General features: G+C 40.1%; 1 protein-coding gene across 1 annotated transcript; it reads right to left on the bottom strand.

The window, feature by feature from the left end:
* Positions 1 to 1,617: 1,617 nt before the first annotated feature.
* LOC139480432 (glutaryl-CoA dehydrogenase, mitochondrial-like) lies at positions 1,618 to 19,276 on the bottom strand. Its single transcript, XM_071263506.1, has 11 exons — positions 19,124 to 19,276; positions 17,625 to 17,663; positions 16,885 to 17,019; positions 14,945 to 15,068; positions 13,378 to 13,487; positions 12,302 to 12,431; positions 10,522 to 10,744; positions 8,624 to 8,727; positions 7,971 to 8,096; positions 5,828 to 5,988; positions 1,618 to 2,290 (listed from the first exon to the last, which is right to left on the bottom strand). The coding sequence occupies exons 1-11, from the start codon at positions 19,212 to 19,214 to the stop codon at positions 2,220 to 2,222; spliced, it is 1,314 nt and encodes a 437-aa protein (XP_071119607.1). The 5' UTR covers positions 19,215 to 19,276; the 3' UTR covers positions 1,618 to 2,219.
* Positions 19,277 to 19,512: the final 236 nt, after the last annotated feature.

Raw genomic sequence — 19,512 nt, 5'->3', positions numbered from 1 at the left:
TCGGAGTCAGTATACTGTGTCTGAGTGGGGTATTCTTGTTAAACTGCGGCATGGTATCTCAGTGTGCTAGAAATATAAATTGGCATGAGTCCAGACTAGTACAAGCAGCCACACACACACATGCATGCACATGGCTGTAAAAGTGCAATAATCTTGGACGAGACGTTGAACCCAGTTTCACCTCACCTCATCTCTTTCCAGAGAAAGAAAGTGTTTGTCTTGAAGTGGTAACTGAAACCTATTGTGTCCCCCAAAACACATCCAAGCACCCAGCCCCTAATCACAGGACTCCTCACAGCACTGGAATCTAGTCCAATCACTGGACTCCTTACAGCACTGGAATCTAGTCCAATCACTGGACTCCTTACAGCACTGGTCTCTCACTCAATCACTGGACTCCTTACAGCACTGGTGTCTCATCCAATCACTGGACTCCTTACAGCACTGGTGTCTCATCCAATCACTGGACTGCTTACAGCACTGGTGTCTCATCCAATCACTGGACTCCTTACAGCACTGGAATCTAGTCCAATTACTGGACTCCTTACAGCACTGGTGTCTCATCCAATCACTGGACTCCAAAATATCATTTCAGGCTAAACATAAATCAAGGTCAGAAATATGTATGAATCTTCAGTGCAGTTTGGACACCTATTTGGAAACACCTAGCTCCAGCCAGCTTCCAACACTGTTCTCGACAAGATTGGAGACCAGTCTCTATCAAGACATTAAACAGTGACAATACTATGAACATTCCTGAGTGCACCTACATTAGTTCTAGGGCCAGTTACTAATTGTCACTTGCCTCTTATTTGACCCATTTTATTGCTGCTTTGATTGTAAACCTGAAACTGTATGTTTTAATCTATTGATTATTTATTGATCTTGTGTGGTCAATAACTGATTTCACAATTTAGTTCCATACCAATCTTATTAAAATCAGATCTAAGGTCTCGCTAGCGCTAAACTGAGATCTGAGGACATCCCATTATGGGTCACGTCAGAACGACCTTTCATCTGACCATCTTCCCCAGGCAAGGGAGTTAACCGAGTGTAAAAGTCCAGTTTCCACCCTTGCCAAACCTGGCTATAATTCCTGGGATCGATCGTAGCGCCACCACAGGCTATTACAAGTTATGTCCCTTCTATATCCCGCCTACTGACCAATCAGATTCCACCTATAATAACACTTGCATTTGCTTCAAACAAAATGGCATTGCCAAGTGAAGACGATCTGATCGATAACAAAAATCTATATTCTGATAAAACAGGTCTTAATTCGCAAGGTGTATCATATCATGTGAGCATCTTGATTAAAACAATTTGAAAATATCTGTTTACACCGAGTTGAGGGTACACATGCTTTGCAAATCCTGCAATCGATCCTGCATCTATTTCATTACTCAATCTTGATTGGACTATGTTTTGACTTGTTGGTCTAGCCAAAATCTAACTCTGTAATTCCAGCCTAGTTCGGCAAGGGTGGAAACTGGACTTTTACAGTCGGATAACTCCCTTGCCTCGGGAAGACGTCATCCAACAAATCCGAGCCTCACTTGATAAATCAGGAAAGTGACAGTCGGAATGTGTTTTCTAACCATCTAAAAAGGTTTCCAAAAGATGGTTACAGGCTGTATGACTGAGTCCATTAAAATCTTTGTCAATCTTTTGCTTCAATTGGATAAACAATTGAAACAGAAGAGACTTTCCACAGCCTTTGTGAAGTACTGTCATACAATCTTGACCATCTATTAGACATTTCAGAATTTTCTTTTGTTCAGTTTTCAAACATTGAATTGATATTCTGTCAAAGCGTAGTCTAGAATGAAGTCACCAGATTGAATTTTGTAACATAAAGAGAAAGAAAGCTGCTTTCTGATTTGCTAATGTTGACTTCTTGTCAGTCATTGGTCGGTCAAGTTCGCAAAAAGGTCATTCTGACATGACCTGTATTGGGATGTCTTCAGATCAATGTGTAGCAGTAGCGAGCATTAAGATCTATTTTTAGTTGTGTACGAAATAGGCTCTGTGTGAACCAATTACTGCGTTAAGCTCTTGGATATGACCTCAAACAATAGCAATACCCTGTTGCACAACCAGAAACATGTGATACTTAATGCCCAAATTTGCTCACTGATGAAGAACAGCTTAGATATTTTAATGAAGCAGACATGTTTCCAACACTTGGGGTTTGCCTGACTAGATTTCACGAGTCTTCATTAATCCGCGGTAAACGCCTGCAGTCCAGTTATGGCTCGGCCAAGGATCAGTGCATGGATGTCATGGGTACCTGGAAAGAAGGACCTGTCATGTATGAGAGTTGACTGATTGCATAATGGAAATACAAACACCATGTTGAGATATGTAATCGGTTATTTAAACAAGAGAAAGAAGTGCTCTTCAGGCAATAGATTTTGATAAAATACCGTATCCGATGTAATAAGCGCCTACGGTGCTCTCAAAATTAGAAATAGGGGGCTCTTATTAGAATATTATTTTGGTGAAAAAAACAAAGCGTTCAAAGATAAATTTCATGGTTTATGCTGACAGCCTGAAATGTTTATGTACGACAGATATATTTTTCCAGAATATAAATGCCCATAATTAAGGGTGCATATAACACACGAGTGTGTATTATACGCGAATAAAGTTTTGTGTACATTGATCAATCGGAAGGGGTGCTAATTGGGATTGTTCACTAGCCAATATATTAGCAAATATTGCCGTGGGCACTTATTACAGCGGGGCGCTTATTACGTTAAAAACGGTAGTTGGAATTAAATGAGAAACATTTCGAGTGAAACTTGGGTTACACTGTGCCCTCCAGCAAAAATCACTGATTGTTTACTGATGTTCCAGTAGTTGAGCAGCAAGAAATTAGCGTGAGGCGTATATAAGCATTCGAAGGCATACAACTAATGAATTTAACATGTTTAACCATTGCCACCTAAAACCAAATTTTAGCCAATCTAGGAAAAGGTACCATATTGCAATCAAGTGTGTTTTATTACAATAACAAGTGCTCCATATAATTTATCAAATTTTAGGGGAATGTACTCCTAAATTCTGTGATGGAGGAGTACTGACATATTTTGAGGAGTATGTAACAGTTTTATTACCATAACCACAAGGCAAATTTCCCAATCTCATTAAAATCAGACCTTAGTCCTCGCTACCACTAAACAAAGAGGGGGCACGTGTGGCCCAGTCGTCTAAGGCGCCGCGATTCGCTGTGCAGAGTTGCTTCCCTTGGGCATGCCAGAAACCTATGATTGTGGGTTCGAATCCCGGTTCGCCCCGATTATGTTTCTAGGTTTGTCAGCACCATATCCGTGCTCGTGGGTTTCACCGAAGTGGTAAACGTCTGAGACCTGCATCACTTCGGGCTTTCCTCCCACATTAAGCTGACATGCAGTTTTATGACAGGAATACTGTTAAAAGCGGCGTTAAACCCAACTCACTCACTCACGCTAAACAAAGATATGAGGACATCCCAGTAGAGGTCACGTTAGACGACCTTTCATCCGACCAATCAGAGCGTCGCTTACCAGATCATGAAAGTGACAGTTGGAATGTGATTTCTAATCATGCATCCTCGAAAACTTTAACATGGGGTGTTCCGAACGATAGTTATGGGTTTAAGGACTGAATCCATACAATCTGGACCATCTATTAGCGATTCCAGAATGTTCTTTTGTTCTGGTTTCAAATTTTTAATCGAGAATTTGTCAAAATATGTTTCAAAGCGTTGTTGCCAATTTGAAAATAGTGCTGTAAAGCACGAGAAAGCTGCCTTCTGATTGGTCATTCCATTGGTCGGTCAAAGTTCGCGCAAAGTCGGTCTGACGCGACCCATAATGGGATGTCCTCAGATCTTTGTTTAGCGGTAACGAGAACTAAGATCTGATTTTAATGAGATTGAGATAGTTGAAGATTGTTGACCCCATTGAACAAATTGTGGTTCTGCTACTGTTGCTACTTGCTGTCCTTACAGGCAAACACTAAATCTTCGGTAATAAATAGAACACTATATTCGTGTTCATGTCACACTATGTTAAAGACACTTGTGCCTTAATTCCTGTATTGAGACACTCGTGTCATAAACATAGTATGACATGAACACTCATATAATATCCTCCATATAATTATAAAGCTTTATAAAGTTTTAAACAAAGGTAAAACTGCTCCCAAGAATTTTCCAAGGTGCAGTCTTGAAGATTGATTCTGCCTTTGTAGCTACGTCCCAGTGAGTGGCATCATCATTGACAATCCCTACAACCATATCTCCTATAGTAGGCAACACCGAAAAGGCTTTTAAAACTTTTAAGTCGGAGTCACATCAGCTTTACAAAAGAAATTCTTAATTGACTGTTTCAACATTTTCGCCCTTTAAACAATTAGAAAATAAAGCTTGATCCTGAGATGAGAGTTATTGTCGATGAATATTAGCAAATAAAATACAAGAAAATACAACAGCTGTATAATATTTGGAATTCCCTTATGACGTAATTTGGAAAAAAAATATATTGATATTTAACATGACTGTAATATAATGTACATTTTGAAGACCTTTATTATTTATTAATCGTGAAAGGTATGACCTAATATAAAAAGAAGGACATATTTACTAATTTATGACCATTTTTATATGCTTTCTAATTAAATTGTGTTCGTATCTGTAATTTTCTAGATGTACATATGCAATACAGCTCTTATCTGGAGCACTGCGATAAGCTTGTTGCTGTGTGATCCCAATAGGGTGTAGAGAATATTGTAACCATGGTAACATGAAGGCTTCCATATTTGTCACCATTTACCTGTGGGAGGGATGGGTGTCGCGGGTGTGTTCGGGATGTGTATGAAAAGTATTCCATTATGGTTTCATGAGTTTACAGGGCTTCATTTAACTATATAATACATGAACCAGTGCAATCTATTGTCGAAAAGTGCAGCCTAATGTTTATTTCTACATGCACCAGTGCAATCTATTATTGAAAAGTGCAGCCTAATATTTATTTCCACATGCACCAGTGCAATCTATTGTCGAAAAGTGCAGCCTAATATTTATTTCCACATGCACCAGTGCAACCTGTTATTGAAAAGTGCAACCTTATATTTTTTTCCACATGCACCAGTGCAACCTGTTATTGAAAAGTGCAACCTAACATTTATTTCCAAATGCACCATGTGCATGTTAATTTTTTTTATCAAATTTGTGTCTGACTAGCAATTCATTTTCCACACAACAATCTTTGAACACATTCAATACCTCTATATTTTATGTGCCATACTACATCTTTAATCCCTGGGTTATATGTAATTTGTCATCCTTTCTTGGGTTTGATGTCATCGAACTGTTGGTACGTTAAGATTGTGTGTACATCCTGTTTTACAGCAATATTTAGGTAAAATCTTGCCTCGGTCATCAGAGATCTGAGATGTACTTATTCAGTTTATGCCTGTGTTTCTTTCATCTTTGATAAATTTTTGGAACAAGAGTGCCACCTGGTGCAAGTTAAATAAATCAAGCCCTTGGTTCTGTTGTGTTGAGTTTACACATCTTGAAGTGTGACTTTAGCTGAAGTTTCTTCTCCCATTGTGAGTGAGTGAGTGAGTGAGTATGGTTTTACGCCGCTTTTAGCAATATTCCAGCAATATCACGGCGGGGGACACCAGAAATGGGCTTCACACAATGTACCCATGTCGGGAACCGAACCCGGGTCTTCGACGTGACGAGCGAACGCTTTAACCACTAGGCTACCAGACCACCCCTCTCACATTATGAGAAATTGTTAAAACCCAACCGCATATTTACACCACTCCTCACCTTCGTACGTGTTAACCGACTCCAGATTCATGACGTGTCTGATGATGTGATACTCGTCGGAGATGCCATTCCCTCCCAGCATGTCTCGGGAGTTGCGGGCAATCTCCAGAGCTTTGCCGCAGGAGTTCCTCTTGATCAGAGAAATCATCTCCGGGGGTGCTCTGGAACAAGATGCCAACAAGATAGTTCTACAGTAAATGGAAGCATTGCAGATCCCATCTGGAAAATATAACCTGCTACTCCATAGACAAGTATTCTTGTAATGTGCCCAATAAACATTTGACCGGGACATGAATATAACTCAATAAAGTCGTCATTTTTCAAACACTTTATACTAAAATAGTAATTTATGTTTTGGGGCTTTTTCTTGCTATTAATACTATTATTAAAGGCAAACTTTCGGTAGAGATCCTTATGCCGTTATCAAACTTGACAACAGCATAAGTAAATAAAGTAAATAAAGAAGTTGTTATCCATAAATTGTGTCTACTTGTCATCTGTCAACACTGAAGTAATGCCCATAAAAAAAGTCAAGAGAATTCATTATGAGAAACATTACGATTCGGAGTATATGCTTACTCCTTCATCAGGTGAATAAGTGCAAGGATGCAGAGAGCACAATATATGTACATGTAGAACAACAAAAATAATAGGTGAGGTGAGGTGAGGTGAGGTGAGGTGAAGTGAAATGGAATTTAACGTCGCGTCCGAGATTATTACACTCATAGAGTGACAGGCATGCCCGTGTGTGTGTGTCTGCTTGTACTAGTCGTAAAGTGATGTGTATATCATATATATATAGCGCCATGCCTGAAGTAATGTGGATGTCATACATATACCTTCACGCCTGAAGTGATGTGTATATCATATATATAGCGCCATGCCTGAAGTGATGTGTATGTCATATATATAACGCCATGCCTGAAGTGATGTGGATGTCATATATATATAACGCCATGCCTGAAGTGATGTTGATGTCATATATATAACGCCATGCCTGAAGTGATGTGTATGTAATGTATATAACTTCACGCCTGAAGTGATGTGTATATCATATATATAACTTCACGCCTGAAAAGATTGTATATAATATATATAACTTCACGCCTGAAGTGATGTGTATGTCATATATAAAGTGCCATGCCTGAAGTGATGTGGATGTCATATATATATAACGCCATGCCTGAAGTGATGTTGATGTCATATATATAATGCCATGCCTGAAGTGATGTGTATGTAATGTATATAACTTCTCGCCTGAAGCGAGGTGTATATCATATTTATAACGCCATGCCTGGAGTGATGTGTATATCATATATATAGTGCCATACCTGAAGTGATGTGGATGTCATGTATATAACGTCATGCCTGAAGTGATGTGTATATCATACATATAACGCCATGCCTGAAGTGATGTGGATGTCATGCATATAACATCATGCTTGAAGTGATGTGGATGTCATGTATATAACGTCATGCCTGAAGTGATGTGGATGTCATGTATATAACGCCATGCCTGAAGTGATGTGGATGTCATGTATATAACGCCATGCCTGAAGTGATGTGGATGTCATGCATATAACATCATGCCTGAAGTGATGTGTATATCATACATATAACGCCATGCCTGAAGTGATGTGGATGTCATGTATATAACGTCATGCCTGAAGTGATGTGTATATCATACATATAACGCCATGCCTGAAGTGATGTGGATGTCATGTATATAACGTCATGCCTGAAGTGATGTGGATGTCATGTATATAACGCCATGCCTGAAGTGATGTGGATGTCATGTATATAACGCCATGCCTGAAGTGATGTGTATATCATGTATATAACGTCATGCCTGAAGTGATGTGTATATCATATATATATAACATCATGCCTGAACTGATGTGTATGTAATGTATATAACTTCTCGCCTGAAGTGATGTGTATATCATGTTTATGATGTCATTTTGGGTATATGTTCTGTCATATATCATGATATGATATACATGATATATCAGCTTTGTCAAATTACAGTGAGTGTCCATTTCCTCTACATTTTAAACAATGTGACATAAAATAAAGACCCACCATAGATAACATATTTGCATCTTGGTTATGACATGAAACAAATTTGTAATAGCATGATTACCTCCCTTGGTCCTTCAGACGCCCAACCTGGAGACATGCCTGAAGGCCAATGGAAATTTCTGACAACATGTCCGCCATCTTCTTCTGAGGTAGTTGGTTCTTGGCCAAAGGCTTACCAAACTGTTTCCTGAAACAAATCATTCTCATCAGCAACATCACAGCAGTGGACACCAGGAATGGCTTCTACACATTGAATCCATGTTCAGAATCAAACCTGGACCCTCAATGTGACGAACAAACACTTAAACCACAAGGCCACCCCAGCACCCTGCACCCATATCAAGCTAATAATATCAGTTGTCTGTATCTTTGAGTCTGTCATCAGTGATTGAAGTCTTACCATGTACTGGGGGCACAAGTGGCCCAGTTGCCACGATTCGCTGTGCAGAGTTGCGTCCTTTGGGCATGCCAGAAAGCTATGATTGTGGGTTCGAATTCCGGTTCACCCCGATTATGTTTCTAGGTTTGTCAGCACCATACCCGTGCTCGTGGGTTTCACTGAAGTGGTAAACGTCTGAGACCTGCATCACTCCGGGCTTTCCTCCCACATTAAGCTGACACGCCGTGATATGACTGGAATACTGTTTAAAGCGGCGTTAAACCCAACTCACTCACTCACTTACATGTTCTGAAGGCCTGCAGTCTGCAACCTACCTGTCCAGCATGTACTGTCTGGCTGTCTCCAAACAAAACTCAGCAGCTCCAAGACTTCCCCATGCAATTCCAAACCTTGCATTGTTCAGGCAGCCAAATGGACCCTAAACACACCAAACCGTCTTAAGTTTACATTGATGACGAGTAAGACATTATCTAAACAGTATTTGTACATATCTCCCTTGTGCTGAAACATGGGCAGTGAGTCTGTCTGTCTCATCGAAAGTACATCCCAATATCTTGATGAGTCAGACCCCCTCGTGGTCTAGTGGTAGAGCGTCCGTCCGGAGAGCGGAAGGTCCGGGGTTCGATTTCCGGTTGCGTTATACAAAAAGATGGAACTTCTTGTTACCCTGTCTGGCGCTCTGCATTAAGGGTCAAACTGCGGCATGGTATCTTTGTGAGCTAGCACTATAAATCGGCATCAGTCCGGACTAGTACAAGAGCCACACAAACACGTACATGCACTTTGCTATACAGGTGTAATAATCTTGGTCGCGACTTCAACCCCATTTCACCTCACCTCACCTTGATGAGTCAAAGACAACATGGACAAAGGGAGACAAACATGAAAGTAGTGTAACCATGGGAGGTAACTCTAGAATGCCAGCAGGCGCTATCAAACTGTTTTTTGTTTGTTCACTTTGTTTGTTGTTTAACACCACACTCAGAAATATACTTGCAACATAAGGTTGGTCTGTAAATAATCTTGTCTGGACTAGACAATCCAGTGATTGACATCAAGTGCATTGATCATGCAAATGGGATTCGAAGCAGGCAACATGACACAATGTAAGCGTGTCTGTGTGTGTGTGGCTGCTTGTACTAGTCTGGACTTATGCCTCTTGTATATTGCTAGCCCACTGAGATACCATGTGATGTGACCCGTGAAGATTTGGTGTATGGTAGTCTTCAGCAACCCATGCTTGCCTTAAAAGGCGACTATGCTTGTCGTAAGAGGCCAACAAACGTGATCGGGTGGTCAGGCTCGCTGACTTGGTTGATGAAAGTCATTGTATCCAAATTGTGTGGATTGATGCTCATGATGTCAATTACTGGACTGTCTGATCCAGACTCAGTTATTTACAGACCACCGCCATATAGCTGGAATATTGCCGAGTGCTGCGTTAAACAACAAACAAACAAATTATATGATGTTGCCAAGACACAGTATACTGACTGTGAGCAGACCAGTTCTTATTTATTTTATCCCCTTATGCTGAGCGACATCCAGGGAAAAAACAGGTACCATCTTTCAACATCTTTTGGTATCACTCGCCTGGGGATTGGGCAGATGCTCCATCCACCTGACTACAGAGGCGGTCAGTTCAACAAGCGAGCTTATCTATGTACAGTCAAGTCTCTTTAATCTGACACACGTTAATACGACAATCGGCTTTATCCGACACTAATGTTGGGATCCGATTAAATCAGTGCTATTTAGACCCGTTAATCCGACAGTCTCGCACTCCGACTCCGACACACTTCATTTGCTATGAATTACCGAAATCACTCATTAATCAGTCTCGTTAATCCGACACAGTGATCAGCGTACTCCGTGGTCATCTGCCCACGAGTACACAGCCCGTGTCCTGATGCGAGACGAGTTGGCTGCAGAGATAAACTTGCTTAACAATAAACAATTAATGCTTTAAATAAAGAAAACAGGATTAGTCACATGCTTAGATTACCTCAATTTCATAAAAGTTCTCGCTATCGCCAAGGAAATCCCATTACAGGTAATATCAGAACAACCTTTCACGAACTATGACCGACCAATGAAATGACTAACAGGAAGTCGACGTTAGCCACTAAGAAAGCACTCTGTTACTCCGACGTAATCATATGCAACCAACAATGTCGGGTTAACGGGACATGACTGTATATAGGGATCCTACCCCAAGTCCACTGACAGCTGGGAGCAGGTTCTCCTCCGGGATCTCCACGTCCTCCATCACAATCTGTCCTGTGATACTTGCTCGCAACGAGAACTTTCCCTCAATTTTAGGGGTAGTTAACCCTTTCATTCCCCTCTCCAAGATGAATCCCCGGATCTTGTTGTTATCGACATCACTCTTTGCCCAGACAACAAACACATCAGCGATGGGAGAGTTGGTGATCCTGGAGAACACATAGGATACAAGAAAAAGTTTAAAAGAACATTTTGATCTTTTATTTATACATCCCAATGAAGTTGTCCATTCAATGCTTCAAACAGATAGTAGGCCTGGGATGAGCCCAAATTTACTACCCGGGTACCCACACCCCTATTACTCGACAACACACATCAACTTATCAGTGAGTAGGGTTAACTGAGTGCATGCTGTCATCTGATTGGTTGAACGAGGTGATTGAATGGGATTTGAAACCCAGGAATCTCCAGGACTATTCACGGCAAATGAATGAATCTTGAAAAATATTTGGTTGTTTTTTGCAAATCTAAATTTGAAAAATGTGATATTCAGCTTTGTTAGGACACCATAAAAATTAAAAATGGCGTTGGATCACCGTAAATTTTACCATTTGAAACTTCTGGCTAAAGCCGTCAGTTCCAAATGAAATTTTTGGTCATCGAATACTCAATAAAACCAACAATCAAGTATAAATATAGCACAAAACAATGTATCAAAACATTTATCCTAACTTTGATTTGATGCAAAGTGCACAGATGAAAAAACTATAACTAACATAATTCAGCTTTTTCAAAAAAACAAAACAAAACAACATAAGTTGTAACATGACATATAGAGCTACAGTGAGGTTTGAGAATGAAATAACTCCTTCTTAGTGTGCATATTCTTGTGCAAATGGAAATATTGATTTCACACCTCTCAGTTTACCCACTCAGAATGGAGTTTTCTCCAAAGTTTCTGTAGAACTTACAAGTGTTACACTGCTCATAGTAGGAATGACTGACTTACTAGCATCCATCCTGTCTTTGGTTTGTTTTCTTCAGTCTGTTCTTTCCCTTCATCTTCCTGAGGCAAGGGAGGTAACTGACTACAAAAGTCCTGTTTCCATCCTTGCCGAACTAGACTGGCATTATAGGGATCATGTTTTGGCTGGACTAACGAGTCTACACATAGTTCAATCAAAATCGCATTACAAAATCGACATCTGGTTCGTAAACTGACATACAGAATTTGTCCCATGCAGGATTTGTAAAGCATGTGTACCGTCTACTTGACGTAAAGAAATATTTTCCGAATCATTACATGTTTATAAACAAGGTGCTCACGTGATTTGGTGCACTTTACGAAGTAAGACCCATTTTAAAACAATATACATTTTGATTATCGATCAGAGCGCCTCCATTCTGTTCGAAGTAAATGTAAGTGATGGAATCTGATTGGTCAATAGGAGGGACATAGAAGGGACTTAACTTGTTACAGCCACTGGTGGCGCTACAATCAAGGCTGGAAATTCCAGCCTAGTTCGGCAAGGGTGGAAACTTGACTTTTATAGTCAGTTAACTGCCTTGCCCATCTATATCTATGGGGAACAACTTACTAGATTTTTCTCTCTCAAAAGTAACATCGTCCAACATATGACGTCATCAAGTTGCGAGCACATATTCAGATCTCCAGAAATGACATCATGTAAACCATGCTTCATTCTTCATTGCGATTTATTGCAAGCTATCTTATATTCAGTGATGATGTCATACAAGTGACCTACCATGACTTGGAGCCATTCAAGATGAAGGCCTTCTTGGAGGAGTTGTACTTAGCGTTAGTCTCCATTGAAGACGGATCACTTCCATGATTGGGTTCAGTCAGACCAAAAGAACCAATCAACTCCCCTCTAGCTGCAGAGCAAACACATAGATCGTAAATTGTGAAATATACTTTTTACAGTTATAAGCAGTGAAAACACATAATAAAGAATAAACGAGAGCATCATGTTGTTTTATATGCTGTAGTCAGCGATGTTCAAAATAATTCATAACTCCCTGTAAATATTTGAGTCCGGGTCAGACAAACGAGCAACGACAAAACTATGCACACAGTCCGGGTATGATGACAATCAAGCAGGTCACATGAGCCTGCAATACTTGCCATGGGATCCCCCTTTGTGTACCGGTATCTTAACTAAACTTGGTGAATGATATACATCACATGTACCAGGTTTTTTGAAGTTATTCAGGCGCCATTTTTATAGCCTTGCTAAAATGACAGAGGGGGTTGTGTTGGTGCAGTCCACGCAACAGCTTTAATTAAATACTTTAGGAAGTAACAGTAATGTTTAATTACCAAGTGCTCGGTAGATACAAAATATGTGTTCGCTGAAATCTGGCTTTGCCGGATGTCACAAATGAGATGGTTGCACGCCATTATGGAACTTCCATTTTCGAGTATTTTTTTTATGTTGATGTCCAATCCTTTACTTTTATGCATCGCTTTGATATTCATTTCAAGGTTTAATCATATTAAACCATACATTTGCAAGCGGGGTCATTTATTCTGCTTATTTTGAGCCTAAGCGCGCTATTTGTCAAATAGTGATGCTGTCGCATGCAGCTTTATTAGTAGCATCAAACAAACATGGTGGATAATATCATAATGCATGTGTACCGTAGTCGCATCCATCCCCCATGTTCATTGTGCCAGGCCAATTGATCATTCTCAGCTCCCTGGGTAGACTACTAGAAGGTTTTCCTTGTACATAAACTACTACTTCGTGATGTACTCATGACTCTGTTTAAAATATAGATACCGGTAGATTTACCACGTCTACACTGACAAACTTGGTACCTAGTTTAGGAATATATTTCTGCTTCTGTTCCTCGGTGCCGTACGCATAGATGGGCCACATGACCAGACTGGACTGGACACTCATCGCTGACCGGTAGCTGCTGTCCACCCTGGAACAAGACCATGGTCAGAGTACAGAGTTGACTTCTTTCTCCTTTCAATGCTACACATGCACTGACATCCTCCTGAGGCAAGGGAATTAACTAGCTACAAAAGTCCACCCTTGCCGAACTAGGCTAGAACTCGGGAGTTACATTCTGTCTGGACTAGCAAGTCTATGCATAGTCCAATCAAAATCAAGGAATGAACTAGACATCTGGTTTGTAAACCACATGGATTTCAATGTGCAGATTTCAGTCAACTGCAGGATTTGCAAAACATGTGTACCATCGCCTGGGCGTTGACATATATTTTCCAAATCTTTTCATGGTTTTAAACAAGGTGCTCAAATCATTTGATGCACTTCGCGAGGTAAGACCTGTTTTATAACAATATAGATCTTAATTATTGATCAGATTGTCTTGACTGGGCGCCGTCATTTTGTTCGAAGCAAATGCAAGTGATATGACAGGTGGAATCTTATTGGTCAATACGTGATACTCAGAAGAGACTCAACTCGTAATAGCCACTGGTGACACTAAGATCGAGCCATGAAATAATAATAATAATAAGTGCATTTATATTGCGCCAGATTCCATTCACCAAGCGGATGCTCATAGCGCTACACTATTATTACCCCAGTCAATCAATGGATCAGTGAGCACTCGATTTTCATTCTCAGCTCCCTGGGGATTATACAACCCAAACTGCCTGTGAGGTGCCAGAAGGTTAACAACCACATTACCATCTCATCCTACCAGATACCCACTCACTGCTGGGTGAACAGAGGCCGAACAAAGTCACTTGCCCAAGGAGACACCACATGTGGTACATGTGCTTCAGTGTGGGGCAGGACCGGAGCCCTAGAAACTCTCAGGAGTCAAGCTGCTGAACGTGGTCACCCATCCGACTGCTCTCCGAGACCAACTTAACTTCACCTTTGTGACCTGTGACCTGTGCACAGGACCATGTGCCACCAGCCTAGTTCGGCAAGGGTGGAAACTGGACTTATATGGCCAGTTAATGCCCTTGCCTCGAGAAGATGACGTACTGAGGCTTCACATTGGAAGACAAAAGAACTTGAAAGCCAGACGCAACTATGTCTCAACCGATGCAACAGCTTCAACAATGACACTGTAAGAGCAGCCTATGAAGATGTATCATTCCACAGCCAAACTAGGATTATCACATGATGGTACCTATCACTGAAACACTGGCATGTTTTAGGACAGCAGATTTAAATGTATAGCAGCCTTCATAACATCAACCCTGTTTCGCTCTAGAAATGCAGCAAATAGATTGTGTGTAAATAAAAGAAAAAGTACCCGCTCAGTGTTCGGGAAGTAAATGGAACTGCAAGATAATGTAAATTTTATAATATTCAAACTGATTTTGAAAAGACATTCATCTACCAGTTAAACAGTCTTGTTAGTATAACATGGAATAGTACTATGTACTGTGTACCCACCTCTCGATTTCTCGAGCCAGGAGTCCGTACCCCACGGAGGAGAGTCCTGCACAACCGTAGCCCTGTATGGTGGGTCCTAGCACCCCCAGCTCGCCCAGCTCACGCATTATAGCAGGATCAAACACTGCATTGGAGATATACATGATACAGCATCCACAGGATCAACACGAGTCATCAGAAGATAACAAATCCCCCACAAATTCGAAAACCAGATCATCTGACTGATACAGAAGTATTTCAATGACAGGTACACCAATATGAAAAGAGTCCAAGACAAATTACTGCTATGGAAACGGAAAAATAAAAATATTCTAAAAATCCCTAAATTTCTTCTTTGATAGGCATTTAGAAGTTGGAGCACTAAGTAAGGATAAGAATTTTTGGATGGACAACTTCTTTATTACAATTAAGAGTGATGTTCGGTGAAGGTTCTAACCGTTCGGACGGTATTAGAACCTACACCGAAACGTCGCTCTTAATTGTAATAAAGAAGTTGTTCATCCATAAATTCTTATCCTTACTTAATCCCTAAATTGCAAAACTCACCAATTAAAAACCTGGTCTTCATGTGTGCAAACTTTCATGAAAGAATACCTATTAGTTTTAGAGATATGATCCAGAAAAAAATGATTACGGAGGGACAGACAAGCTGATTGCCATATCCCCCATGGTACATTCCGGGGGATATCAATGATTGAATTGTAAGACTTGGAATTTCATCATTTGCATTTCCTTGTCGATGACTGTTTGGACCAGACATATCATTGATTGATATTTGATTTATGATGTCCAATGTTGTCATGGTACTTTATGAGAGTCACATGATTAACCATGTGACTAGCTGTCAACCCAATCACCAAACCTGACCACCGATGTACAGTTTCGTTATGACAAACAAGGTTGTTGGGATCTATTCTAACCGGGAATCCCAACAGGAACCTTATCAATGAATCACACTGATGCACTCAAAACCTAAATTATACCATAAGAACAAATAGTTGATATATTGAAACATGTCTCCTTCATGTTCCTGTTTGTTTGTTGTTCAACGCATCACTCAGCAATATTCCAGCTATATGATGGCGGTCTGTAAATAATTGAGTCTGGACCAGACAATCCAGTGATTGACATCATTAATCGCCGCATTTGGGATACGATGACATGCATCAAACAGTTCAGCGAGTCTGACCACCCGTTCCTGTTAGTCGCCTCTTACAACAAGCATTGTCACCTTTTACGGCAAGCATGGGTTGCTGAAGACCTCGTCTTCCCCGGGTCTTCATGTTCCTGAATTGATCATTATCATACAGCCTTCAATTTGATTTCTTGACAATTTGAAAAAGTCATTATTCAGGAACATAGAAAAACAACACTACTGAGTGAGTTAGTGAGTGAGTATGGTTTTACGCCCCTTTTAGCAATATTCCAGCAATATCAAGGCGGGGGACACCAGCAATGGGCTTCACACATTGTACCCATGTCGGGAATCGAACCTGGGCCTTTGGCGTGTTGATGACACTTTAACCACTAGGCTACACCAACACTATTGGACCTGTGAAGATCCAAGATAGAATACGAGAAGACCAACCCAAGCTTGCCGTAAAAGGCGACTAAGCTTGTCGTAAGAGGCGACTAACGGGATCGGGTGGTCAGACTCGCTGACTTGGTTGATGCATGTCATCGTATCCCAATTGCATCGATCGATGCTCATGATGTCTATCACTAGACTGCCTGGTCCAGACTCGATTATTTACAGAATGCTGTCATATAGCTGGAATATTGCTAAGTGCAGCATTAAACAACAAACAAACAAACAAACTCAACATTACTGACAAGGGCCTCTGCCTGGGAATACCACTGGACTGTTCAAGCTGGATGAGTGCAGTCTCTGCTATAAACATAAGGCTTTGGATTACTAATCACATACTGTGTCGTCATACCTTCATTCCTGTTGGCAAGAAGTATCCTTGGCATGAGTTTTTCCTGGCAGTAGGATCGAAACTGGTCACGCACAATTATTTCCTCCTCCGTCAATAGGCTGTTGAGGTTGAGGGCATCACGCCAGTCAAACGCCACTGAATGCAGGATCATAAAGACTTAATTTAATGTTGGTAAATCAACTGACATTCTTGTGTTATTGCAACCATTATCAAAGATGCTTATTAGAGATGTCCATGATTTTTTTACAGGTTATCATGGTTACAGGGTTAAATATAATTCAGTATATTTTGAGTAGGGCTGGGATGAGCAACTCGGGTACTCGGGTCAGGTGGGTACTGAGTAGGACCCGGGTACCCACAGGACTACCCAGACCCGTGGTTAGTCATGTGATATATTGTTTATTGACAAAAATTATCTATAACTATATAGTTAAACTACACGTCACTAATTTTCGTATTTCTTTCTGACTATGCACCATTCCTTCTGACTTTTCATATGTTTTAATGAGGATAATACTTCAATCAACTTCAGTGTATGCATGACAAGATCTTTAAATACATCTATCTAAATACATTTTGCCAGGGCTATGGTTAAAAAATTCCCAATGGGACATCTTGTACCTATCTCTTGAGACCTACAGTTGGTACCTGGGTAGGGTACCCAGGAAAAAAAAAGAGACTCGTTCCAGCCCTATTTTGGAGTCATTTATAATGGTTATTGCATTAAAAACTTTGATTACCTTGGCTTTTGCTGGATTTGTCTTCCTTGTAAAGTTGCTCTGATAGTGTCAAGGTCATTAAGCATTATGTAGCATGCATGAGGCGTATCATGCTGACTGGCATCACCTCTATTAATCATTGGCCTCATCAATCATTGTCCTCATCAGCAAACATGGTGGATACTGCAATGCCTAATCATGTACTGAGCAAAAAGCAGTTATGGCCCAAAAAGAAATCTGACTAAAAGGCTTCTGTATATTACCAAGACTGATTTAAAGAAAATGCTTTTTTGTTTGCTATTTATAAATCTTTATTATTGTGTTTTTGTTTGTGAAAAATTTGTTAACATGATCAAGAGAACAAATCTGATCATAATGTTATTGCTGATGCAAATAAATTATAAGAAAATATTACTTTTTAAATGTCATTGGTGAATAAATTCTATTACATGGAAGATTTAGTATAAATGTCAAAGAGCTAGCTCCAACCCATTTTATTCAAAGTGACAAGACAATGTGACATACAGCATTTACTATGTAGATCTCTTTTCAGGATTGTCTTTTGATCCCTCGTTTGGGCGTATACATTATACTTTATCAGATCATAGTGGGAGAATAAATCCCTTATATCCCGCCACAAAGAAGACAGGCTGCACATGGTTTTCTGAGCGGGGGACAAAATCACTTAATTATACCTAGCTTCAAAGAATAAGACCACAAGTCAATGAAAGTCACACGACACAGCACAAGTTAACCTCAGCTCAATCGAACAGCTGTTTTCTATCAATTTTGTTAATTCTTTTACAGTGGCAGAATAAAACATGCTGGTAAGATAAATTTGTTGCAGCAGTATCACTTAGGGTGCATGTGGTTTCATGCATCCCTCATTAGGTTAGTTCACAACTAAAGCAGGAAGCATAAAATAAAACCATATGTACCCCGAATGATACTGCTGCAACTTATATTATACAATTTGTATTATACATTATTGGAACCAAATGAGTACTTGTGAAATTAACAATTGTGTTTAGAGGAAACTGGTTGAACACATAATTTTAAAACAAATTTCATCTTTTCAAAAGAAAGTGTTTCTGGGTTTTTGGCCTGACTACTTATGGATATGATAATAAAATCACAAGCGAAATGAGGATTTCTCGCAAATGTAATTATCTGTTACTCACACTTTTACATAAGCATATCTAAGCTTGCTCGGCAGTCAGTGACCTTGAAACACATTTCCAGCCAATCAGATACATGAACCAAGCACACACCTCCCAATCTTCACAACACAAGTCAAGTGATTACGTATCGGAAAATCTCAATAATTAACACACGTCATTATACTTGACAATGATTATCCCACAGAAACAAACTATGTTTCTTGATGTTACCGTGATACAAACTTGGCTTGCTGTCAGGACTTGCTAACTTGACTGGAAAAAGTTAAAGCCCTACTGTTACAGTTTTGCAACAAAAAAAAACAGGTACAAAGTTCTCCGTTCTTCCAAATAAATGGATACTTTCTGCCGTTGCCGCCGTTCCTTGAAATCTTCTCGATCCATTCCTGGCTAGATATTTACAGAGCGTCAGAGCAGACTTGTTCAATGACATGATGCAAACGTGTTCTCAGCCAAATGATGTTTACGAAACACACTTTTCGAGACAGTGTGTTTGTGTTGGTTTTTATCGACTATCGCGCTTTTCAAGGGAGACAACTCAGCACAACTGTCCAATTCGCGTCTTACATTGCAAGCTAATTAAAGTCAGCCAGTTCGCGTGTTTTAAGACTGCTTATGACACTATGATAAAAGGACATGCATACAATTTTCCATTTATTAATCAGCCCATATATCGTCAGTTGAGTGGTCATGTCGTTTATGTGTTTACGTTAGGCGTGGCGGACGTCATA

The sequence above is a fragment of the Haliotis cracherodii genome, unplaced genomic scaffold, assembly GCF_022045235.1.
Source record: "Haliotis cracherodii isolate W230 unplaced genomic scaffold, xgHalCrac1.p SCAF_4, whole genome shotgun sequence".
In the NCBI taxonomy this organism is placed as follows: domain Eukaryota; kingdom Metazoa; phylum Mollusca; class Gastropoda; order Lepetellida; family Haliotidae; genus Haliotis; species Haliotis cracherodii.
The sequence above is the reverse complement of the archived record's forward strand: the minus strand, read 5'-3'. Positions and strand labels throughout refer to the sequence as shown.

Bases quoted from the DNA above. Each gene is read 5' to 3' on its own strand.
- LOC139480432 (XM_071263506.1), bottom strand. From the start codon at position 19,214: ATGTCATTGAACAAGTCTGCTCTGACGCTCTGTAAATATCTAGCCAGG. The intron at 12,432-13,377 runs GTACCAAGTTTG...TTTGCTCTGCAG, and splicing joins GAAATATATTCCTAAACTAG to CTAGAGGGGAGTTGATTGGT. The intron at 8,728-10,521 runs GTAGGATCCCTA...TGGTGTGTTTAG, and splicing joins CAGCTGTCAGTGGACTTGGG to GGTCCATTTGGCTGCCTGAA.